This window comes from Spermophilus citellus (genome assembly GCF_964194105.1).
Source record: "Spermophilus citellus genome assembly, chromosome: 16".
NCBI classification, from domain to species: Eukaryota; Metazoa; Chordata; class Mammalia; order Rodentia; family Sciuridae; genus Spermophilus; species Spermophilus citellus.
In genome coordinates, this window is record NC_138196.1 from 43,984,590 (window position 1) to 44,011,119 (window position 26,530).

Here is a 26,530-nt window from a genome sequence, read left to right on the forward strand (position 1 = left end):
GGGAACACATTTATTCTTTAGACGTGATTGAACAACACAGTGTATATGGGATATTTCAAAAGAGGAGGTAAGAGCTCTCTGAAATGTCAGAATTTGGTTTGGTTTAATTTTTTTAATATTGGTTAAATCTTAAAGTTATCATCATCTCTTGTCTACCTTCAATCTTGGCATTTCCTTCCCACACACACATTTGAAGGCCCTTAAAAAGTATAGGCCATATGAGTATAAAATTATTCAAGAACAAGTGGAACCAACATAACAAATATTTTTATGAGGTGGTACTGCAAATTGAACTCTGGGGTACTTTTCCACTGAACTCCATCCCCAACCTTTGTTATTTTTTTTTTCTCAGCAAAATAAACAATAAGAGAGGTAAATAGGGAGCCAACATCATGGGAACAAATCTTTACTCCACACACTTCAGATAGAGCCCTAATATCCAGAGTATACAAAGAACTCAAAAAATTAGACAATAAGATAAAAAATAACCCAATCAACAAATGGGCCAAGGACCTGAACAGACACTTCTCAGAGGAGGACATACAATCAATCAATAAGTACATGAAAAAATGCTCACCATCACTAGCAGTCAGAGAAATGCAAATCAAAACCACCCTAAGATACCATCTCACTCCAGTAAGATTGGCAGCCATTATGAAGTCCAACAACAACAAGTGCTGGCGAGGATGCGGGGAAAAGGGTACACTTGTTCATTGTTGGTGGGACTGCAAATTGGTGCAGCCAATTTGGAAAGCAGTATGGAGATTTCTTGGAAAGCTGGGAATGTAACCACCATTTGACCCAGCTATTCCCCTTCTCGGTCTATTCCCTAAAGACCTAATAAGAGCATGCTACAGGGACACTGCTACATCGATGTTCATAGCAGCACAATTCACGATAGCAAGATTGTGGAACCAACCTAGATGCCCTTCAATAGATGAATGGATATAAAAAATGTGGCATTTATACACAATGGAGTATTACTCTGCATTAAAAAATGACAAAATCATAGAATTTGGAGGGAAATGGATGGCATTAGAGCAGATTATGCTAAGTGAAGCTAGCCAATCCTTAAAAAACAAATGCCAAATGACTGCTTTGATATAAGGGGAGTAACCAAGGACAGGGTAGGGATGAAGAGCTTGAGAAGAAGATTAACATTAAACAGGGATGATAGGCGGGAGGGAAAGGGAGTGAGAAGGGAAATCGCATGGAAATGGAAGGTGTTCCTCAGGGTTTTACAAAATTACATATAAGAGGAAATGAGGGGTAAGAGAAGAATAATACAAGTGGAAGAAATGATTTACAGTAGAGGGGGTAGAGAGAGAAAAGGGGAGGGGTGGGGAGGGGAGGGGAGGGGGGATAGTAGAGAATAGGATAGACAGCAGAATACATCAGACACTAGAATGACAATATGTAAATCAATGGAAGTGTAACTGATGTGACACAGCAATCTGTATACGGGGTAAAAATGGGAGTTCATAACCCACTTGAATCAAACTGTGAAATATGATATATTAAGAACTATGTAATGTTTTGAATGACCAACAATAAAAAAATAAATAAATAAATAAAATAAAAAATTGGGAGAGGTTCATGTTCAGTTGCTTAGAGTCTTGATAAGTTGCTGAGGATGGGATGAAACTTGTGATCCTCCTGCTCAACTCCCTGAGTTGCTAGGATCCAAGGAGTGTTCTACCCCCCTGAGTAACATAGGATATCTAATAGGCCCTGAAGTAAATGATTCCCTGAAAGACTTTCTGTCCACAATTTTAATGGAAGAAACTACAGTGATTGATATTTAGAAGGTGAGCTGTCCAAATAAAAATCATAATTCAATAAATAATCTTTTATCTTTCACTAATTTTACTTAAGACAAATTTGTTTTATCTTAAGCATTATCATCTGTTATTTTATCCTTGTCACTTTAAAGTTGATCTTTAGAAAGAAATAAATCTATAGTCAACCCTTGATATGTGTAAGGAAGTGATTACAAAATCATCCTGCAATGTCACCCTCATTGGAGACCCAAATCTGGGGATGTCTGTGTCTATCATATAAAATGTTATAGTATTTGTATGTAACCTATGCACATTCTCCCCTATATTTTATATCACCTGTATATAGCTTATAATACCTAATACAATGTAAGTATTTCTATGTAAATAGTATTATACTATATCCTTTAGGAATAATGATAAGAAAAATAATCTGTACATATTTAGGATAAATAATTTTTTTTCTTTCAAATATTTTCAGTCTGTGGTTGGCTGACTCCTCAGATGTGCAGCAGTTAACTCTATTTCCTTTTGTCAATACACCCAGGGAGACAGGTCTTCATGCAAAATATGGATAGAATTCCAAATGGGAATCTTGTTCAGTGAAGTACATCAGAAAAGGAAATGAAAGGAGGTAGTTCATTAAGTGGTTATGATAGAAGTCCATGACTCTTTTTATTAAGAGATTTATGTTTATTTTGTATTTAAGCATAAGTAAAAGATAACCACAATAAAATGATTAAGTCAAGTTGCATGAATGGAGCTATCAATAGAGTAAGCAATATCCATTTGCAAAATAAGCATATATTATTGTAGGCATGGGAATGAAACCAGATTAAGAGGGAGCATCATGTCCTTTCTTCCTCTAAGTACCAAAGGAAACATCACCAGGGAAGCCAATTGGATGAGTTGCTTCTCATCCAAAGGGGGGCGGAGGGGCATATTTTCGAGTTCTTCAGATTAGCCTGTTTCCTAGAACTAAATTCAGTTTAAGGTAAGAATCATTGAAGAGGAAGAAAATTAAAATATTTCTTAATCTACTATCCAATGGATCATTAAAGACTAAATTTCCATATAGGTTTTTCCATAGGAGTAATATTTTCCCCACATGCTTGGTATTTTTAGCAGATGCACATCAGAGGAAAAAAAGTGTTACTGATCTTGGATCAGGTGTATCTTTTATAAAATATGCACTGACCGCATCTTGGTATGTTTGAGAGTCTCCTTTCCTCTTAAAGATCAGTTTTGTTAGTTTTGAAAACTTCTTGCTAATTTTTTGAAGTAAAACCAAACTGATAGCAAAGGAATACACTTTTTCAATTGGCATAGTATCACTTTTAAGAACTCATTATTAATTCATACAGTCTTTAAAACATTTAAGTTTTCACTAAGGCATTTTTTAAAACTGTAATTATAGGAAAGAAAACAACCAAGGTCATTTTGTATTGAAATAATAAAGTATAATTCAGATAGATTTCCAAAGATGATAGTTTTATTTTTTATTTTTAAAAGTAAAATTTTAACCTATATAAAATACATGTTTTGAATAAAGATTACTAAATAAACATGAGAATAAAAGTTTAAAAATTTGACTCTTATGAGCATATTGAGGTAAGTATTATATAGTAATGTTTTGCTTTTAAATTATTTTAAATTACATTTTTCCTATATAATTCCTTTTAGAGACTTGGGCAGTGCTGCATGTGCTATATAAATCTTTTTTATTTTACACTGTGGCATAAACTTATTCAAAATCATCAGTATTTTTGGAAATTATTTTTTAATGATTAATATTATGAATATAACTTTATTTTTATGGCTTTAATTCCTCTCGTTTTTATATCTTTACATTGCTTTTGTAAACATAAATTATGCTTATTCAGACACAAATGTTTTGTCTTTATTTCTGGTGATTGTCTTAGGGTACATAAATGATGTTGAAATTATTCTTTAAAAACCTGTCATTCAATCTAAAATATAGTATTGATTTCAAGTTATTTTTCAAAAAAAATGTATTTTTATTGCCAAGTGTGACTATACAGTCATTATGTTTGCCATTATTTTTAATAAAACTTTAGAGTAGTTATCTTTAGGTGGTACGCACCAGGTGATTATAAAATAATCATGTTATATATTTTTATCTAAATACATACATATATCGACATGTACATTTATACAGACATACACAATGTTTAAGGTGATATCTGAAGAATACCTTACTCTATGGTTAAAACTATTATTAAAGAAAAGAGGAGAAATATTTAATAATTTGTTAAGTTTGAAAATAGTTTTTAAAAACTGGTAACAAAAAGTTCTGGAGAAAACAGAATAATAGGAGCTCTCATTCATTGCTGTGGAAATGTAAAATAATAAAGCCAATTTAGAAGATAGTTTGGCAGTTTCTGACAAAATTAAATGTATCCTAACCATACAATCTAGAAATTACGTTTCTTGGTATTTACACAAACAAGTTTAAAAGTCATTTCCACACATGCAAAAATCTATACATAGATGATTATACTTGCTTTATTTATAACTATGAAAATTTTGAAGCAACCAAGATGTTCTTATCAGGTAAATGGATAAATAAGCTATAGTATATACAGACAATAGACTATTATTCAGTGCTAAAAGTAAATGAAATATCAAGCTGGGTACAATGGCACATGCCTGTAATCTCAGTAGCTCAGGAGTCTGAGGCAGGAGGATCTCGAATTCAAAGCCAGCGTCAGCAAAAGCGAGGTGCTAAGTAACTCAGTGAGACTTCTATCTAAATAAAATACAAAATAAGGCTGGGGATGTGGCTCAATTTTCGAGTGCCCCTGAGTTCAATCCCTGGCAATCCATTCACCCCACCACCGAAAAAAGAAAGAAAGAAAGAAAAGAAATGAATTACCAAGCTATTGAAAAGATATGCAGAGATTCAAGTGCATATTTCTCAGTGAAAGAAGAAGGCTACATATTATGATTCCAACTATATTACATTCAGGAAGAAAAGATAGAAAAGAACCAGTGGTTGCCAGGGGATAAGGGGACAGAAAAATACATAGGCAGAGCCCAGAGGATTTATAGTGAAACACTTCTGTATGATATAATAATGAGTGCATGACATTATACATTTATCAAAACTCGAAGAATGTACAATACCAAGAGTGAATCCTAATGTAAGAGGTGTACCTCAGGCAACAACAATGTGTCAATGATCATCAATTATAATAACTGTTTCACTCTGGTATGGAATGTTGATCTTGAACCAAAACTCAGTGTTGCAATAAAAGAAAATTTGTTCTAGAATAAATTCTATTTAAACTATTTTTTAAAATAGTATTTAACTTCTATGTTAATATTCATTCTTAAGGATACTAGTGATACTATTTATCCATGAGTCTTCACTATACTTGTGACTGTTCTTTGGCTAACAGAATGCCTATAACTTATGGCAGACCATTTTTAAGCCTGGGCCTCTAGATTTGCTATTTAGATAGTAAATAGTTTCCTTGAAACTTTTAACCTGATTAAGAATGACTAGCATACTGGAAGATGAAAACCAAGTGACCCAGGCAATCCTGCCAACTGTCAAAAGATGACCAAATATTTGAATAAGGCCATTCTCAGCCAGCCAACCCCAAGGTGACTACAAAGCTGTTCCTGAGGACACTGCCAACATCAGCAGTGTCTGGAGGAGCTGCTCAGTCAGATTTCCTGAGTTAAATGAAGTTTCATTTAACTACTGGGATCTGTGATTTTAACATATCCTGATGGCAACAGATAATTGGTTCACTGTACCTACTTTAAGTGCCTGTTTTAATCAGAAGATTAAAACATTGCTCAAATAAAGAATTACTTTTGATTTTTACAAAGGAGAACAAAGGTTAAAAAAATACTGCGATTGTATTATCAATGTTATTAATTAATGTTATTAATAATAATTAGTTTTCATTTGAAAAACCTGCATTTGAAATTTCAAATTTTCATTTGAAGAAAAGTATTAGTAGAAAAGGAATTATGATGAACAGAAATGTTAGTAATTCAATATCTCTTAGCTTTTCCTCATTTAAAAATTAAGTAGAAAAATATTTTTCATGTCCCTATAAAAAGGCAGGCATACTTATGTAAGAATTTATCAAATTGTTGTAAAATAGTAAAATACTTCCTAAGTAGAAAAGAAAGTTATCTTTTGACTAGACTGGCTTGTCGAAAATATCAACATGAAAATGATTTCTAAGGAGTTAGAATAAATTGGGTCTACAGTGCTAGACAAAGATCCAAATATTCAACTCTTTTGCTTATTAGCTATATGAAAAATGAGAGATACTGATATATGTCTTACAGGAATATTATATTAGTTAGAAGAAAATGTATGAAGCACACTATTTAATGAATACTCATTCCTTTTCCCCTTTATTAATACTAGTTTTCTATTTTTTCAAGTACATAAATATTCACATACTTTACTAAATGCATAAAATATATTTGAGTGTTATGTTGGGTATTTTGCTTGTTCTCTGCTCCTCATTATCTGCTTGATAGCCAACTTCTTAGAGAAATATAAAGCATCAATATTCCTTTTATCTCAGCAATCCTGGATAAAACATGTATGAAAAAAATCAGCTGAAAATGGAATTTCATTTATAAACTGAAATTGTCTGTATGCTGGAATAAAGTGCATAGTATAATGTAAATAGATACATTTTTGATGTTTATGCAACTTAATTGCTTTTTAAAATCATGTTAGTTAGGATGTTAATGCACATTAAAAATAAATGCCTCTATTGATATGCATACTCTCATGCATGTTTATGTAGGTCTCATATATATTTATATTTCATACTTCTTTTCATTGAATAAAACTAGTTTATGTGAAGATTTTTAACACATGTCCTTTGTTTTTGCAGTTTAGTTTAAGTCAAGAGAAAATAAAGAGAATATCAGAGCTAACAGGGGACATTTCAGAATTCTCTAACCCCCCCAAAATACCAAATTTTGGAATAGCAAAAACATGTGAATTACAAGAAAACAGATATACACTTCTTAAATGATATTATTGAGTTCCAGAATTTTAAAAACGTGTGGAATAGCAGTTGAACACTTGGCAGTGTGTCATGGCCCACCACCAGTGCTTGTGGGAATGGTGTGGATGCCTGCCTTGAAGCATCAGCCACCAGATGATGAAATAGCCGTTAGCCCAGAGTAATTATCTTCAAGGGAGTTTTAATGGTGATTTCCCAGAAATACCTCAAAATACTGGCACTGACAGAAAATCCCCAAGTTAATCTGCTTATAATTAATATTCCTCTTTATTTGGTCTGAGGTTGAGTTCACAAAGCAACTTTAAAAAGTCTGTGATGCCACTATTACTCAAAAAATACATTCTTTAGAATTCTTACCCAATATCATTTTAATTAAAATAATATTCTCTTAGCTTTGAAATAATAAATATTTCAATTACTCTTTTGCAAGGCAAATGCTTTTCTTTGTTTATGACACAGCAAAAAACATGAATCCTTCTTAATATAATCATTCTTCCTTCATTTCAAAACTTAAAAATCCCCTCCAAAAAAATCCTGCTAAAATTGTCAAATCATTTAAGATGTACTTTGTGTTATTATTTATGGGAATAAGTACACAGATGGCAAGATGGAGATACACATATATTTCATTGCATTCAATACAATTTAACCTAATCAGTGTTCTGTCTCTGAGTCATCCACATAGGCAAGTGGTTTTAACTTCCTGGAATTCCATCTCCTCTTAGGTAAAAAGAAGGCACTGAATTATTCCTTTCCACTTCAAGTGTAATATACAGTACATTAAACATAAGAACTAAAAAGTCTATCATCTCTATAGTTTCTTTATTATTCAATAACTACTTAATCCTTAGTTTTCTCCTGCAATGTATCTGATATCCTAATGAATTTCATTTTTTAAATAGTATGTATAGTTCATGATTTTTCTTACACCACAATTTTTGCAGTTTATATAAAAAGAACTACAACCTGGTAAGGTAGTTGCTAAAAATGATTAAATTTTTCTTTATAGTCAAGGAAAGAAAATGTACAGCTGGGCTAAAACTAAGCATGAAAAATTTCATCTGAGAGAGACAATTTGTCAGAAAATTATGAGGAGGTGCAAACAGAGGGTTGTAATGGAAGCAGTCTTGCAACATTAACTATATCATTCACTATCATGAACTCTGTAATAAATCCACACACACACACAGCACACTGAAGGGTGGTACAGTTGCCCCCTGTGCACACTCACAGGCAGAGCCATGGTATCTTTCCAGAAGGATAAAGATACCTTTATCCACCCCACCCACCTCCAGAGGAAGTGCCATGGTGCACCTACGGAGAAATGAACTGGGAAAATGAAAATGGCATCCCAGAAAGGTGGACAAAAATTATGATCCTATAAATTACATTCAGAGTGGTTTCTTATCATGCACAATAAATTACTCCTCCTCAAAATATACACTAAACTGTGCAAAGTCTAAACTACAATCACAGGGATAAAATAGGCTTTCTATTGATAATTACCATTGCCTTATCCAGAAATTAAACTTAATGTTGTCCTGGACACTCAGAAGTGTAGTTAAGCTTGGAACTACAAAGTAGTTTTCACTATTCTAATTACTCAATGACTATACACCCTCCATTAAATTAACATTTGTTGAGAGCATTGAGGTGTCTTTTGCCCAAGGAGATCAAAATATAATTAAAAAGAGGTACATTGCATTTACACATGTAATGGTGTTGTAAGAATGCACTGAGGTATACAGGCAAGTAAACCATTTAATGAAGAATATTGAAATGATTTAATTTTAATTTAATTTTAATAACATTAATAAAATTAAAGGTGTTGAAAAGAGCATAAACTTTGAGGTTGTAGCCCATGCTTCCAGCCTTGATCATCAGTGTGACCTCGGGAAGTTTAATTTCACTAAGCTTCTGGGTCTTCATGTGCCAAGAGGGATTCAATATTTACTTTTCATGGTTGTGTGAAATTCAATACTGTATGGTCTGTAAAACATATAATCTTGCCAAACAAACTACATGTTTCTGGCATCTTAAACTTTGCTCTTACATTTAAAGGTTTGTAATTCATGTTGTTTTTTTTTTTAAAGTGATTCATAGTACAACATCTCAGTCAGTAATAATTTGAAAATTGGGTCATTAAACAGAACTCAGAAGAGTTAGGATCAAGGACAAAAATTCTACTCTATGGTTCAGACAATTTTTAAATACTGCATTTTTTATGATGGTTCAAAAAGAAATTTAACTCTCTGATTCAGACAGGCTAGAAAGGTTGTTTCTGATAATACTGGATTTCAAAATAAAAGCTGTTATCAAAATAATGATGGCATATGACAGCTGAATCACTCCTCTTAAAATTTTTTAAACTGTTTTAAATTATAATTTTCAAGCAAACTTTATTATCCTTCCACATCCCAATAAAGTAAGACTTATTCCCTGATAAAATGTATCATATAAAATAACTTCAACTATTAATAGCTCATAATACATAGAAATAATATTTATCATTATACTGAGCTGGTAAATTTAAGTGCATACTTAAGCAAGTGCATATGCGAATCTATTTTAGGAGATATTTTTTTCCCAAGGTTCACTCACCTAATATTTCTAATAGCCCCGTGAGGTCAACACTATTATCACCATTTCACAGATGAAGAAATTGGAGCTTGAGAGGTTAAATAACTTGCACAAGGTCACTCTGCTAAGCAGCCAGTTATAGAGCAAGAATGTGAATCAGGCATCTGATACAAAACTCATTTTCTTAATATTGAAGCATAACATCAGCATTAACAAAATAAACTCCTTCATTTATTTACCAATTTATGTACTAATGAACATTTGCTGAGATTCATTTATGTGTTGGGATTGTTTTATTCTCAAATTCAATAGGAATAACCAGGTTAACTCACATGGTAGATGAAGTATCTGTGAAGATGGAACAGTAGAAAATGAGAAAGAATAATAATAATAGCAGACTTTTAGATACCTGTTGATATATGTCAGGCATTTTTGAAGCACTATTATTCTTGCCATTCTTGTCTTTTCTACAACAACCTAATTCAATAAGCAATATTATTACATTCATTCAGCAAAGGATGGAATTGGCCATAATTTAAATAACGTATCCTAAGTAACATAGCTAATGAATGCAATAGAATTTGTTTAAAAGGATCTGGCTCCAGAGTTCATGCTTTCAGCCATTGCTTAGTCATTACTTAGAAATAAAAGAAATCTAAGGAAATGTTGCTACTGATCAGCAATTTTGTATAGGATAAGATTCCACTGGCAGGTAATAGAGACCCAAGTTTGGTTTCCTGGTTATGTACCATTAGTGAATATAAAAATGAAGTTCTGGGGGCTGGGATCATGGCTCAGTTGTAGAGCACTTGCCTCACATGTGTGAGGCACTGGGTTCAATTCTCAGCATCACATATAAATAAATTAATAAAATAAAGGTCCATCAACAACTAAAAAAATCTTAAAAAAATAAAGTTGTGGTGGTTGGTGGTAATCAACCAGTAACTGTCAACCTATGGTGCCACTGAATTATCAATGTACCTTGCCTCAAGGAAGACGAAGTAGGATAGTGTAAAACTGAAATAATATCCAAGTGTTTTTGTGTAGTGTGAAATGTAAAAGCTTGGTGCTTGAGTGTAGTTATTACTGATGGAGTCAACTGAATCTAGTAATTGGAGCTTCAAGGAACGCTAACTGAAAAAGTATCTTACCGTAGTGCTTTGGAATTCTGGGAAGAAAGTGGACTATTTTGCCTCTGTATCAGGAGAAGCTATTCACACTGGCTGAAAGATGTGAAAGGAATTGAATAATACCCATTTATTAATGTGAGAAAAGGAGATTTCATTTAAAAATGGGAACTAAGTAGTTTTAACTGAGGGAACAATAAGAAAAATTCAAATATTAAATGTGAGGATCTCTACTGAAAGTGAATCTGGACTTTCGTATATTATAATTACTCTAGAAAAATAATATTGTGCCTACTATGAAACCAGCTATGATGCCAAGATAAAAAAAATATATTAAGAATATATTCTGGGGATTCCACCTCTTGGGTCCCCTTCTTCCTCCAGGAGAAGTCTTTTCTGCTGTCCTTTAATAAACTTCTAATTTCTACTCTGAAAAAAAAAAAAGAATATATTCTGTTCCTTAAGGAACTTCCACATTAATGGGAGAGGGAAGGTTGGTAGAGACAAGATACATATTTAGATAAGTAATTATTATATAGCTAATATTATATAGCACATCATGTTACAGTAATAGGATGGATGAATAAGGACATAACATAAGGAAATATAAAATAAATCTGTCAGAAAGGGACACAAAAACAAAAAAATAAGTAGGGTTTTCACAAGATAAACAGGTCATTGGATTTGTGATTTAAGAGGAAGTAAATTAGTTTAGCTTAGTTTGCAATTGTCTGTTAAGAGTAATGTTGTAATGTAAAAATCTAGTCCTTCAGAATCTAAAGAATCTTACATTTGCACGATCCACTGTTATCAATATAACTACATTATCAATATTGGTATATAAAAATATTCATAGCATTATTGTGACAGAAAATTAAACAACAAAAAATACATTGGACAAAATTATTAGGAGGATGGATAAAGAAATGGAATGTTTATTCCATGAAATTTACAATAGCAAATAAATTGCAGTAACACATAGGATAATCCTCACAAACATATTGTTGCACTAAAAGCAATATAGTGTTTGAAGTTTCTACACACATATTTACAAATATGAAACTAAAGAAAAACTGAGAAAATATTCAGCATTGTGGTTATCTCTATGTGTTAAATCAGATTGTCATTCTTGTAACCAAAATACCTAACAAGAACCACTTAGAGGAAGAAAAGCTTATTTTGGATCACAGTTTTAGACACTCAGTCCATGGTTGACTAACTGCATTGCTCTGGGTCGAAAGTGAGGAAGGAAAGGCAGCAGAATACAACAGACACTAGTATGGCAATATGTAAATCAGTGGATTTGTAACCCATGTGATTCTGCAATCTGTATACGGGGTAAAAATGGGAGTTCATAACCCACTTGAATCAAAGTGTGAAATATGATATGTCAAGAACTATGTAATGTTTTGAACAACCAACAATAAAAAAATAAAATAAAAATAAATGTTAAAATTAAAAAAAAAGAAAGTGTGGAAGAAGATCATGGCAGAAAAATATGGCAAAGGAAAGCTGCTCAGCTTATGGTAGCCAAGAAGCAGAGTGAGATTGTGGGAATCAGGGACAAAATAAATTTTCCAAGGGCATGCATGACCCAGTGACTTCCTCCAGTCATGCCTCTCTGTCAATGGTTACCATCTAATAATCCCTTCAAATTATTAACCCACCAAATGGATTAACTCACTTATTAGCTTACTGTTCTCATAGTCATTTCACCTCTGAACATTCCTGCATTATTTATCAAATGATCTTACTGGAGGAATTCTCACATCCAAACCACAACAGTCAGGAGATATTTCCTTTTAAATGATGGTGATTCAGGTATTCCTTTTATTGTTCTTTTTAGTAGTATTTTTACCTTTAGTATATAATCTAGTATGTATAATCCTTTATAGGATATAATATTTCATAATAATTTCAACTGCTAACAATGGTAGTTTTTATACAACTCATGCATAATTAGGATTTGCCCTGCCTCCCTTAAATGTGTAAGGTCTATATTGTTGTTATTGTTGTTCCTTCTAATATAGTGGAAACATGCCTGAACTTTGTAAAAGCTTTATATGCTAAGCCCAAGGCCAATGTCATTCTAAATGGAGAAAAGCTGAAAGCATTTACCCTGAAAACTGAAACAAGACAGGGATGCCCTCTTTCATCACTTCTATTCAAAATAGTCCTTGAAACTCTAGCCAAAGCAAAAAAAGAAATTAAAGGAATACAAGTAGAAAAAGAAGAGTTCAAACTATCCCTATTTGCTGACGACATGACCTCTTTTAGTCAGCTTTTTTGCCATTGTGACTAAAAGACCTCACCAACAAAATTATAGAGAAGAAAAAGTTTCAGAGCTCACAGAGGTCTCAATTCATAAACAGCCAGCTCCATTCCTCAGGGCTCCAGGTGAGGAAGGAACATCATGGCGGAAGAGTGTGGCAAAGAGAAGCATTCACATGATGATCAGAGGGAGAGACTCTATGGGGCCAGTTACAAATATATATCTCTCATTTCATGCCTCCAATGAAACACTTCCTCCAGCCCCACCCCACCTGCCTCCAGTTACCACACAGTTAATCCCATCAGGGATCAATTCATTGATTAGGTTAAGGCCATAACCAAATCATTTTTTCTCCAAACCTTCTTGCATTGTCTCACATGCGAGCTCTTGGGGGACACCACATCAAACCAGAACAAGATCCTACAGTTAGAAGACACTCACACAAAAAAATCCACTAAAATGTGTAAGATCTGAAGTACAAAATCTGCTGAGAATCATTCAATTTGTTATTGTAGACACAAAACTATTTTCTCAAAGTGGAAGTTAGTAAATATCTCTATGTATAGCAGGGAAGCTTGTCTCTTGTGTTTTGAGGGCTTAAACAGCAACAGGGAGACCTAGAAATGCTGGTGCCTCTTGCATCAATTCTTCCCAGCTCCAGCCAGCCCTTTGTAAGTGCATAAATCATAGTGAAATGAAAAATTACCTGGTTTCCAATGCAAGTAATGTCAAGGATGGCTATTTATCCCATAAATAGTTATGAAAGGCTGATTATCTAATGGAAACTATCCTTGGGAGCACAAAAGTTGAAAACTTGTCAAGAATCCTGGCTTATAGAGAGCTTGTTCTCTATCTGGGGAATGGAAAACAGATAATAAACAAGATCATATAGAAATAATATGATAAAGAGGCTAAAAAGAAAAGAGTAATTGAAAAATAGTGAAACCAAGAAGGTGAGGTAATGCATGCCTATAATATCAGCAGCTCAGGAGGCTGGGGCAGGAGGATCACAAGTCCAAAACCTACCTCAGCAACTGAGCAAGGTCTGTCTCAAAATAAAAAAAAATAAAAAAGGTTAGGGACCTGACTTAGTGTTTAAGCACCCCTGGATTCAATATACCTGGTACAAAAAAAAAAAAAAAAAGAAATCTGTGTTATTTCAAATGTGAGTTTCACATATGTCTATCTATCTCTAAAGATTCTAATAAGCAGTAAAATGCATTTGGGATAAGAACAGAGTTTTAATAAATTAAAGAACTGGCTAGGTATATGAAGATGCTGTTTTGGTTTAGATTTGAGGTATCCTCCAAGAGCTCGTGTATTAGATAATGCAAGAATTTTCTGAGCTGAAATGATTGGATTATGAGAGACTTGACCTAATCAGTGGATTAATCTACTGATACCAATTAACTGGATGGTAACTATAGGAAGATAGCATATAACTGGAGAAGGGAGGTCAATGGGGGTGTGCTGTTGAGGTATGTATTTTATCCCTGGTGAATAGGCTGTCTCTCTGCTTCCTGGTGGCCATGTTCTGTCATAATATCCACCTCACCATGGACCCAGAGCAATAGAGTCACCCAACTACGGACTAAGATCTCTTGTTAAACTGTGAACCCCAAATAAACTTTTCCTCCTCTACATTGTCCTTGTCTGGTCTTTTGGTCAAAAAAGCTAACTGAAACAGAAAAGTTCATTCAAAATAATACTCCCATTTAGAGAGTGAAATTACAAAAACTATAAGTAACAATTTTTTGGAAACCTACAGTAACTAATGATGTAGTTCAAATGTACTTTAACCATCTTAGGTAGATTGATAGTAGCTATGAATAATATTACTGGATTAATGATGAAGATGACAAAATTGGTGTCAAGAGTACATGAGAATATGGTACTTCATTTAACAATTATCAGAAAGAGCACAAAACTTAAGATTCAGAAAGGAATAATATTTCATATTTTTCAAGAATTTAACTATGAAACATTTTAGCTTTAAAACAGAAAGAAAAACAACTAAGGATGGTAATATTTGTAGACTAAATTTCAGAAAGTTACACTAAAAGGAAACAAAATATGATAGAAAAAGTAGAAATTACTTTGATCTACAGCTATAAAAAGATGGGTATTCTTGTAAACATATAATTGTAGTTATGTAATACAGATAATATTTTAATTTAATAAAAACAAGTTACAAGTTTCTGGTCTAATTCCTAAGTCTTCAAGGGGTCTATTTTCATTCTTCTGCATATGGATAGGCTATTTTCCTTGCACCATTTATTAAAAATGGCTGTCTTTTCTCCAGTGCATGTTTTTGACACCTTTGTCAAGGATAAGATGACTGTATCTATATGGATTTCTCTCTGCATCTTTTATGCTACTCAATTGGTTTTCACTTCTGTTTTTATGACAATACTATGCTGTTCTTTGATGTGTGATTTGAGTTTCATTATTGTGATGCCCCCAGCATTGTTTTTATTGTTCAGTATTGCTTTTACTATTCAGAGTCTTTATTCTTCCAAATGAATTTTAGGATTTTTTATTGTTGTTGTTCTGTGAAAAATGTCATTGCTACTTTGATGAGGACGGTATTGAACTTGTAGACTCCTTTTGGTAATATAGCCATTTTGATAACGTTAATTCTACCTATCCAAGAACACGGGAAGTTTTTCCATTTTCTGAGGTTTCTTCAACTTCTTTTTTTTTTCATGTTTTATAATTTTCAATGTAGAAGTCTTTACCTCCTTATTTTATTGTTTTGTTTCGTTGAGGTTACTGAGAATGGAATGGCTCTCCTGGTTTCTTTCTCAGCAGATTCATTATTATGATATAGAAAAACTATTCATTTTTGTATGTTGATTGTGTATCCATTGCTGAATTTATCGGCTCTAGAAGTCTTCTAATGGATTTTTTCGGGAGGAGCAGGGTTTTCTATGTATAGGACAATGTTGTGAGTGAACAGAAATAATTTGACTTCTTCTTTTCCTATTTGTATTCCTTTAATTTCCTTCTTAAGCCTGATATCTCTGGCTAGTCTTTCAAGAACTACATTGAATAGGGGAAGTGAGAGTGGACATTCTTGTCTTGTTCCTGATCTTAGAGGAAATGATTTCAGTTTTCTTCTGATCTGCATGATGTTGGCTTTGGGTTTGTTACATATAGCACTTTACACTGTAAGTGCTAGAAAAAAATACAAGGTCAATACTCCAATATATTGGTTAGGACACTGACTTATTTAATAAAACTTCTAAAGCTCAAGAAATAAAACCAAGAATCTGTAAGTGGGATGGCCTCAAATTAAAAAGCTTCTCCACAGGTTTGAAGAATAACTCTACAGAATGGGAATTCTTTGCCAGCTATTCTTCCAACAGGGGATTCATATCCATAATATACAAATAACACCAAAAAAATTGAACAACCCAAACAAATAATGGATGTAAACAAACAAATGATGTAAACAGCCAATTCTCAAGAAAAGAAATATAAATAAATAGCCAACAAATATATGAAAAAAGAAAAAGATTCAACATTTAGAAATCAGGGAAATGCATATCAAACTATACTGAGATTTTATGCTAGGAAAATGAACACTCATGCATTACTGGTAGGAATGTAAATTAGTATGATCAATTTGGAAAGCAGAATGGAGATTACTCAAAAACTAGGAATGGAAACACTATATGACCCAGCTGTCCCATTTATTGATATTTATCTAAAAGAACTAAAATATCAGGCCAGTCACGGTGGTGCATACCTGTAATCCTAGCAGGTCAGGAGTCTGAGGCCAGAGGATCATGAGTTCAAAGCCAGCCTCAACAAAAGCAAGAACTAAGCAATTCAGTGAGACCTTGTCTCTAAATAAAATACAAAATAGGGCTTGGGATGTGTGTCAGTGGTCAAGTGTCCCTGAGTTCAATCCCTGGTACCAGCAAAAAAAAAAAAAAAGAACTAAAATCAGCATACTATAGTGATATATGCATACAAATGTTTATAGCAGTGCAATTCAGAATAGCCAAGTTATAAGAGAAACCTAGGTGCCCATCAACATATGAATAGATAAAGAAAATATGGTGTATGTTCACAATGGAGCTTTAATCAGTCATAAAGAAGAATGACATTATGTTATTTGCTGATGAATGAATGGAGCTAGAAAGGTAGAGGAAGGAGATTGAGAGGGAGGGAGGAAGGATAGGAAAAGAGAGGAACTATGAAATGACATCGATTAAGCTATGTAATGTTCATGTATTAATATATCTCAATTAGTTCTACTTTTATATACAACCATAATTCAAGAATTAGAAAAAAAATAAATAAATGTAATGCCTGTAGTATAAAGGAAGAAGGAAGAATAGAGGAAAGAGAATGTACTGGGATTGAAACTGAGAAATTTATGTTACATGCATTTATGAATATGTCAAAATGAAATCCATTATTATGTATGAGTATAATGCACTATTGGAAAAAAAGAAAGAAAAGCAGGTAACAACTAAAGAAAATGAAATGATTTCCCTAACCCTTTCCAATTTCTTAGTCATTCAAAGAAAATGTGATCAAGGATCCATGTGTGTATACACATATTTGTGTGTATGTGAAAACACAGTAATCTTGATAAATTTCTAATAAATGTATATGATATTGAAATAATGGAATTATAATGCCATGTTTGAACTTATATGTGGGGAGATTACAATAAAATATTAACACATCTAAACATTAATAGAACTATTACAGTGATTGAATGGGATGGTTTGTTTATCATGAAGAGTTTAAGAAGATACTAAGTGATCAAATAAGAGACTGTTGGAAAATGACCCCTAGAGATACACAGATAACTGAACCAAAAATTTGCCAGTTCCTTTGCCAACCTAAATGACTCCTTCTCTTGGAATTTACTTTCAGCCACCATTCATACAAATGTTGATGGAAGACTCTTAAGAATATTTTTTCCCAATTTGTTCAATAAATTGATTGTTTCAATTATTACCCACATCTGGTTTTTACTAACTTCTCAGTCACAACATTCAGGACTTTCTTCTCCAATTTGGCTTAATAAATTTCATTTATATTTTTATCCTTTCTTTTTCTAGCTAGTTAACATGTCTAATAGAATTATGTTGCAGATGGATGCCAGAAACTTTGATGAGGTAACCTTATTGTTAAAATAAATATTCAAAATCATATCTTTCTAAATTTTCAAATATAAAGCTAATATACTTAGAATGAGACTTGAACCTGGAGAATAATGTTGAATCAGCAGAAAACCTGGATTTAATAGACCTTCAAGAGTAGATCATTAATATGAACCATTAAGTTATTGTACCAATCAAACAAAAAGAACAACAACCAAGTAGTTGAGTTCTTCTGATCTTGGAAGAATGAAGTTTCAAAACCTTTACTCTTCAACTTCTTCCTATACTTATCAACTTTCATAACCAGGAAATTATTGTTTATATCTATCCTAAGTCTTTCATCCTGCAATATAAATTCATTTCCTTTTACATGGTTCTCAGCAATGGAGCATCTCAATAAGCAGAATGATTTTAGTTTCTACAAATAAGAAATAGAAGTTAATAAGGTCATATCAACTATCAGATCACGCACAATATTGGTCATAATGATGGCCTCCAAGCAACATCATAAAGCAGACTGGCAGCTAATCTTGCTGTGCTGAAAGTACAATATTTTGATAACAATAACATGCCCAGTTTGCTCAAATAAAAGATGTTAACAGCCACATATTTCCATGTATTGGATGGCAAGAGTTATAATGAAAGTGAAATACATTTTGTGCAGATCAATAGTAACCCCCAAACAATTTACACATTTTTCTGCCTCTTGCTAAGTATGGCAACCAGTCTTTGGTATTTTCTGTCGAGATAGATACAAACATAATGCACTAGTGAAAACATGAAATTGATTTCTTTCTTTTTTTTTACTGCTTTAATGTAAGAGGATTACAAATTATTTCACTTTTCAGGTGTATACAACTTAATCTGCAGTAGTTTGAGGTGCAATAATCTTTAACTACTTAAGTAATTCTGAATTTCTCTGAACAGTGATGAAAAACTGCATTGGGATAGAGTGTTTTCTATCTACATACAATTATCATAATTTCATATGTCCAGTTACTTGAAGTATATCAAAAAACTTGAATAGTTGAAGCAAGAACAGTTGTCCTTTTAATTATAAGAAGGTAAAATCATGATTTAGAAAATAAATTACAAAGTCACAAATGTAAAATGGTGTTTTTAAAAAGGCACAAAACAAACAAAAACATATACTAAGATTCCTATGTAACAATCCCTTTTTATTGTCCCCAAGACTAGGTTAGCATTCACATCTTGACCAGCTGAGGTTCAAATTAGATAGCTCCATGGGTGACAGCAACCCTGAGGCCTATGAGAATCCTGAGGACACTGATGATGGTTTCAATTATTTCCTTCAGATGGCTGAGCTGGCCTTGGTATCAGCATGGGGCAAGGTATTGGGAGTGTGAGGCATGCGGTCATGTAATTATGAAGTTTGTGCATTTTTTAAAGTAATGTGACTAAATTTGAGAAGTTTACATGGCTGTTACTTGAAAACTTCAGTATTCTGGTCCCTAGATAGACTCAAGGCCTTCTAGAGTAAGAGAGATAACCCATTTTTCAAAAACTTTTGATAGATGCTTTTCTTTTTTGTAGAAAAAATCAAATTATTGAAATTATTTCTCTTCTTTTTTAAGAAAAGGTTGAAATAGTTGCTTTCAGCACCTGCAAGTTTGGCTCATAATTAAGGTGTTATGAAGGCATTTTCAGAGGTACAAACATTGCCCCAACTATGTGATAAATGACTCATTAATGCTATTAATCAAGGAAAGAAGAAGCAATGCTCAGGATGAATACAATGGGGGAAAGTTAGAAATATTTGTGCCAAAATATTCTCAACTGAGAGGGGAATCTAAGTCAAGTCTTAAACTAAGGAGTGGTTCAGATGTATTACCTGAGAATCTCATAAGGAATACTTTGCCTACTAACCCTGAACTGCATCTCTAGCCACCCAGAGACTCAACCTGCCTTGAACCATGGCCCTAAACACACATCCATCTCTTGGATATGGTTTCATGTTTTTGTTTTTGTTTTTCTAATCTAGGAAATGTATTGGCTCCTGTCTATATTTTCTTTTCCATTTTTAAGAATACTCTTTGAAATTTGTGTTGTACTGGAAAACACAGAATCAATGCTTAACTAATTTTTCTCCATTGACCATATGCTCTTGTATCATGATTGGCACAGTTATGGATTTTTCTCTCTGAAATTTTTAGGCCACCTGCCCTTTTCAGCTCTTTATATACACAGTATGTGTGGTGACTTACACTGTGGCAAATGTTGGGCTTATTTTACCTTTTGAGATTCTGGATCATGATAGAATGAAGTATTAGAAAAGTCAGAAATAAGTTCTTGCTAAATCAATACCCATAAAAGGTTGTTTTTTGTTTGTTTGTTTTTAAGACCCAATATAGAAATGCCTATGACATTACACATCCTGCATTAGATACCTGCTTGAAGATGCAAAAAAATAATTGTGGTCTGCAAATAAAAGTACCTGAGGTCTCTAAGAATAGGTGAAATGATAAAAAAATAAAGTAGAAAAATTTAAGGATTTAGCTAAAATGAATTAAGTTAAACTTTGCTAAAGCAGTGATTTATTTTCCAGTTAAGTAAGGCTCTCAGATCTACATTTGATAAACTGAAGCCAAACTTAGCAATAAGTTACACAATCGTTTTGCTATTAAGTTGTTCATTTTCATAAAATTTCTTTTTTACTCTGATTTATCTTATATTTACCAATTATGTGTTCTGAAAGAATGAGGTAACTATCTAATAGCGGTTTTAGATGTTAGCTCATGAAGTTCAGGAGAAATTCCAGAGTTTAGATTTCACCATGGAGTGTATTGTATAGAGAGAAAATACAGAGAAATATGAGGTATATATCTATGTAAAATAATTCAAACACACGTTTTATAATATGAATATTAATTAAATGAAAAGTATGTATAAGTATAGACTCACTTCTAATATTCTCAGTGATAGTATAGAATAATTAATACTTAATGGTTAAATATTTTCTAGATTTCTAATGCATCAATGTTCTATGCTATCTTAAAATCTAAACTTTCCACCCTTAAATTTCAGGTAGTAAAGCCATATGTTTGTCATGACTAACTGTATTTAAGGTAGTCTTAAAATATGGTTCCTTTGGAAGTTTCAAGACATACTTGCAAAGATTAAGATGAATAACTTTTAATTAAATCGATAAAGACAATAGAGCTGGATTGTCTTTGAACCCAAAGCAATAGGTGTAAAATCATAGTGGTACTTACCACAGTGAAATTCATAACTTTCAATATCCATATTGTCATGGCTAAGTTAACTATCATGGTAACCAACAGCAGAAGGACAAAGAAGTATAAGCACCTCTTTCGCCAGCCATAAATTCCCACTGGGTAAAGTTGTGCATTTTCACTTCTTGGCAAGTTGTTTTGCTGTGTTGCTAATATGTATTGTTCTCGTGTCATCTAGAAAGAGAGAGAGAGAGAGACGATGTTAAAAAATTAAACCCATGATGTTTTCTCCAATCCAAAGATGGATAGTACCTAAGAATAATTGGCAATTATGCTCAAATAATTATTTTGGAGAAATTTAAATGTTAAAACACCCTCAAATCCTTATTATCCAAGTTGCCTATGAGAGCTCATTGATTAATTGTTAGATCTGCAAAATGTATGCTGTTTCCAGGCAGGTTTGCCCAATCCCCATAGAAGGCTTTTTCTTCAGGGCTGTGGACTCTGTGTTCCTGTAACATAACCCAGTATCTCTACTCACATCCAACCTATTCTCAATTTAGGCTTTGCGTGTTCTTTTTGGTAGATAGAGACCGACAATATCTAGCAAAGTTTTTCTGTATCTTTCACTAAAAATGCAAGATATAAAGTGTCCATCACATATGTTTCAATAAGAGTATCAGAGTATTTGCAAAAATATATAGAAAATAAACATTTATCTAGAGTTATGTAGTTATAATTATCAATTTAAAGGTGTTATTCAGAACTATTGATTATTATTCTACATATATTTCAAAGCCCTAGAAAAAATGGGCTATATAAGAACAAAATACACTATACTACATTTACTCTATCATTCTTTCTTACTATTGAATAATATAAGCAGAAATCAGTTTTGGAAAGGGAAGAGGACATTATTTGGTAATATATTAATTTAAGTTATGAAATTATTTCATAAGGCAAATGCATTTTCTTGTCCTATACAACTTATAATCATGATTATGGAAAGTTAAAGAATATGCGACAGGCATACAGTTTTCAGAAGCACAAACTTATTACCTGAAAGACTTTAATTTTTGTAAAATATGACTATGTATACAACAACAATTGTTGAGATTTCTAGGTTTTTCTCAGATTTCCTTTTGCATCTTTTACACCAACATAAATAGTAAATAAGTGACACAAAATAACAATAGCATTAAAATTAAAATTAGTTGACAATTAATATAAAATATATGAAGTATATATAATGTTTAATATAAAACATATATATAAAATGTTTAATATAAAATGATTATGTCATGATGTTTATTGACCCAATCCTACCCTAAATAAAATGTTGAACTATATAGATAAATTTAGAACAAGATGATTTAAATCTTTCCTGTTTTTAATGTTAGAGTTATAATTTCAAACCACATTAATGCAATGTTAAATATTATGTTTCCAATATTTTATAACTGACATATACTATACTTCACATAATAAAAGTAGTATAATAAACTAAATCATGTTTTAAATGAGTTAGAAATGCTAATATTAGTGTTTAACAATAAATTATTTGATAATATTAAGAATTACCCCTTTATCACTATTATTAAACTAATAATCACTATTTCTTTGAAGCTAGTCATAATACTTTAGTTTTTAATGAGATTCCACTTCGGTGGAGATGTAAAATCCATTAGCTATTATATAACTTAAGTGTCATGACAGACACCAACATGTCAAGGAAGTTAATTTGCTTGGGGAATCTGGTGGAGATTTTAGAGTTCTGACAGGAGCTATGATTACAAAGCAGAGAACACAGTATAAAAAGACCCAAGGAACTCTAGGGACCTCCATATTCGGAGGGAGAACAGGGAAGAGCTGGAGAAGAGGGGAGAGAGATGTTGGAGGGAGGAAGATGAGGCAGAAGACAGAAGATGCCTGAGTGGGGAGTAGGAGACTCTTCCATTGCAAAGCTGGTCTCTGAATGGTGACAAGCCCAAAGCTAAAATGCTACAGATCATCACCTCTCTTTAATCTGATATTAGAGCAAACTTCTTTTTTAGGAAATTCTATTTCTATGCATTATATTTAGACATGAAGGTGAAATTAATATGCCTTAGAAAATAATTAAGAACTCAATGAGTCTCTGAAATAAAACATACACAACTGTAAAGAAAATGATCTTCCAGGAATAATATTGCCCCTCTCTCTCTCTCTCTCTCTCTCTCTCTCTCTCTCTCTCTATATATATATATATATATATATATATATATATATATATACATACACACACACACACACACACACACTCAAGAGACTCAGTAAACATATCAGCCTCTAATAATTTTTAAAATTATTAGAGGCTGATATGTTTTCAAAATCAAAGATCCAAAAGAAAAGGTTATCAAGAAAACAAGAAAAAATGTTCTTGAATTAAGGATGCTTTTATCTCCTCAAGGAAGTCAGTAGTTAAAGCTGTGCTTTAACATTTTTACTTTAGAGCCCTTCTTCAATCACAAAATACATTAGAGTATCCAAACTGCAAAAAAAAAAAAAAAGACAATGAGGTTAGACTGTTCTTTAAAATGTTCTTTTTTTTAAAATCACATATCTGAGTGTTTCTCAAATCCACACAACCTTGTAGTGGCTGCTATACTGCAGTAGTAGTACCAGAAAAAGAAAAATAATACACAACTCTGAATGATTCAGTAAACTATACTAAATATGAAATGTTTGCAACCTTTGTCTAAAATATTAAATGTTGACTCACTTCTAAGCATTAATCTGAAATATCTTTTTTCCTTAGGTATTTGAAAATTCTATAAATAAAATATAAATATTTTTTTCACCATTTACTCTCATTCTAAAGGAATATACCAAACAAAACATACAATTACAAAGATATTGGTTTGTTATCCAAAACGCCTAGGACCAGAAGTATTTTGGATTTGTTCAGATTTTGAAATATTGCATATACCCCAAATGCAGATTGCAGAATCACGTCGGTTACACATCCACAATTTTACATAATCCCCTATTAGTAATTGTTGTATTCTGCTACCTTTCCTATCCCCTACAGGATTGGGGGTTCATAACCCACTTCAATCTAAGGTATGAAATATGATGTGTCAAGAGCTTTGGAATGTTGTGAACAACCAATAAAAAATTAAAAAAAATAAAAATTAAAAAAAAGAGAATGCAAAACCACAAAAAAAAGAAATATTGCATATACATATTTGAGATACCTTGGGAATGGGACACAAGACCAAACACAAAATCTGTTTATGTTTCATGTATACCTTATAACCATATCCTGGAAGTAATTCTCTGGTATGTTTAGTGTACTTAAGTTTTGACTACAATCCATGAAGTAAGGTATGTAATTTTCCACTTTTGGTGTCATGGTGGCATTCAAAAAGTATAGATTTGAAGTGTTGAACATTTCATATTTTCAAAATAGGAATATTTAATCTGTACTTATTTTCTCAGAAGGTCTAAAAAGATTTTCTTTCAAGAAAGAAAGATAGGGGCTGGAGTTGTGGCTCAGCGGTAGAACACTTGTCTAGAATGGGTGAGGCCCTGGGTTCAATCCTCAGCACCACATAAAAATAAAGTAAAGGTATTGTGTTCAACTACAACTAAAATAAAATATTTATTTCTAAAATATAAAGAAAGATAATTACAATATCCTGAAAGACAACATCATCATACCAAGTGATTTATTCCTTTCTAATATAAATCCAGTGCTCTCAAAATCCTTTCTTTGCACTTCTTTAGGTTATACCTATTTCTTCTGTCTACCCAAAGCAATTACAACCTTCTTCATATTTTTCTTGCTCTTCTATTTCATACCTTATTTCACATCTAAAAGGTACTCCTTAAAACCAAATACGTTTAAAACCTAATTTTTATTAGTTAATACCAAAGAAGTCATCCACCTTCTTGGATCAAGATGACTATCTACCTGGTTTACATTAACTTAAATGTATGTATTTATATCCTCCTGGAATTTAGGGAATAGCTGTTTAGATTTGGACTTTAAGCTTTCTCTACCATAAAAAATCCTAATAATGTGAATAAAATTTCCAGAATGTTACAGGTTATGTGAAAGATGAAAGGGGAATAGTTTTTCAACCTTTTTCTCCAAAGGTATGAAAAATCTGGCTTCCAAATCAGGTTATTTTGTTCATGACATTTAATAACATAAAGAGCAGAAGCATAGCATCATAGCACATAAACACAAGAAAAATGATAAATCATCTGCAATAGCTTGAACATGGTTCATCACTAATCATCTATCCTGGGGGGATTCTGGTCAAGTTAACGGATCTGGAGACAATGGAAGAGAAATTAACTGGAATGGTGGACACCATTTGCTTCTCATTCGTTTGCCTCACAGAAAAGAAAAACATTCCAAAATTCTAAGATGCAGGAAATATAATGATTATTCCAATGTATATGGCATCACCATTATCATGTTTTTATATAGGTACTCAGAGTTGGAATTCATAGTGAAATTGGGCAGAAGTTAGCCTTCATTTAATAAAATATGTATGCAGTAACAACTATATGAAAGGTAAGTTTAAGAATGCTGCACTCATGAATTTTACATATTTAGGGAAAACACAATAAGCACATAGAAAAATAAGCATGTATGAAATAGTAATATGCTCTAAGGAGATAAAAAAATAAGTAAATACATTATATATGCAAGATGATATTAGTGATAGGTGCTATCAAGATCATAATCATCAGCATACAAGGAGAGACTCTAAAAGAAAATGACTCTAAAGAAAATGCCTCTCAAAGGAATTGACACCTGAGACTAAAATAATGAAAGTCTTGCAAGAGGCGGTAAAAAGTCTTTGGACAGTAGAATCCTAACTAGAGTGGGCTAGCTAAAAATTGAAGAAGTAGAGACTCTGATTGTAGACAATTTGGGGAGAATAAAGAATGATACATGAAATGACAGCTGTAGTTATGGAGTCGATATTGAAAAGTATTAAAGCAGAGGCCAGTACAAGTGTACAGGAAGGACATAAGGTAGAAAAAAGAAAATATATGAGGAAACTTGATGCAGAAGCAACACTTGAGGTGATGAAGCTGAAATGATGGCAGATCAGCCAGGCAGGTGAGCTACTCTAAATGGAGATAATATAGACATGTTATAATTATAATAATCCAATGAGAATATTCCTTGATCTTAATCACTCCTGTTCTGACAGGGAAGATTCACATCAGCAAATGCACAACTGAGAATAGAGCTGCTGTGGCTGGAGTTTGCAGTGCCTGGCTCAGGTGCACATTGTCCTGAGACACTCCTCAGCATGCTTCCTTAGGGGCTTATTACCTCAAAATTGTTCCATTTGGATTTCAATCTTGGGATGTAGAATACCCATAGATGTTAGTACGTTCTTTTTCTTTTCTATCCC

At 32.6% G+C, this 26,530-nt stretch overlaps 1 protein-coding gene across 2 annotated transcripts in view; it reads right to left on the bottom strand.

The window, feature by feature from the left end:
- Positions 1 to 21,341, bottom strand: part of SGCZ (sarcoglycan zeta) — a gene marked incomplete at both ends in the record, with an annotated part of 453,998 nt that extends 432,657 nt beyond the window's left edge. For both annotated transcript variants that reach the window (XM_081269704.1, XM_081269703.1), the window contains one exon: positions 21,147 to 21,341. In XM_081269704.1, coding sequence (XP_081125830.1) covers positions 21,147 to 21,341 — 195 coding nt within the window. The remainder of the gene's footprint in view (positions 1 to 21,146) is intronic.
- Positions 21,342 to 26,530: the final 5,189 nt, after the last annotated feature.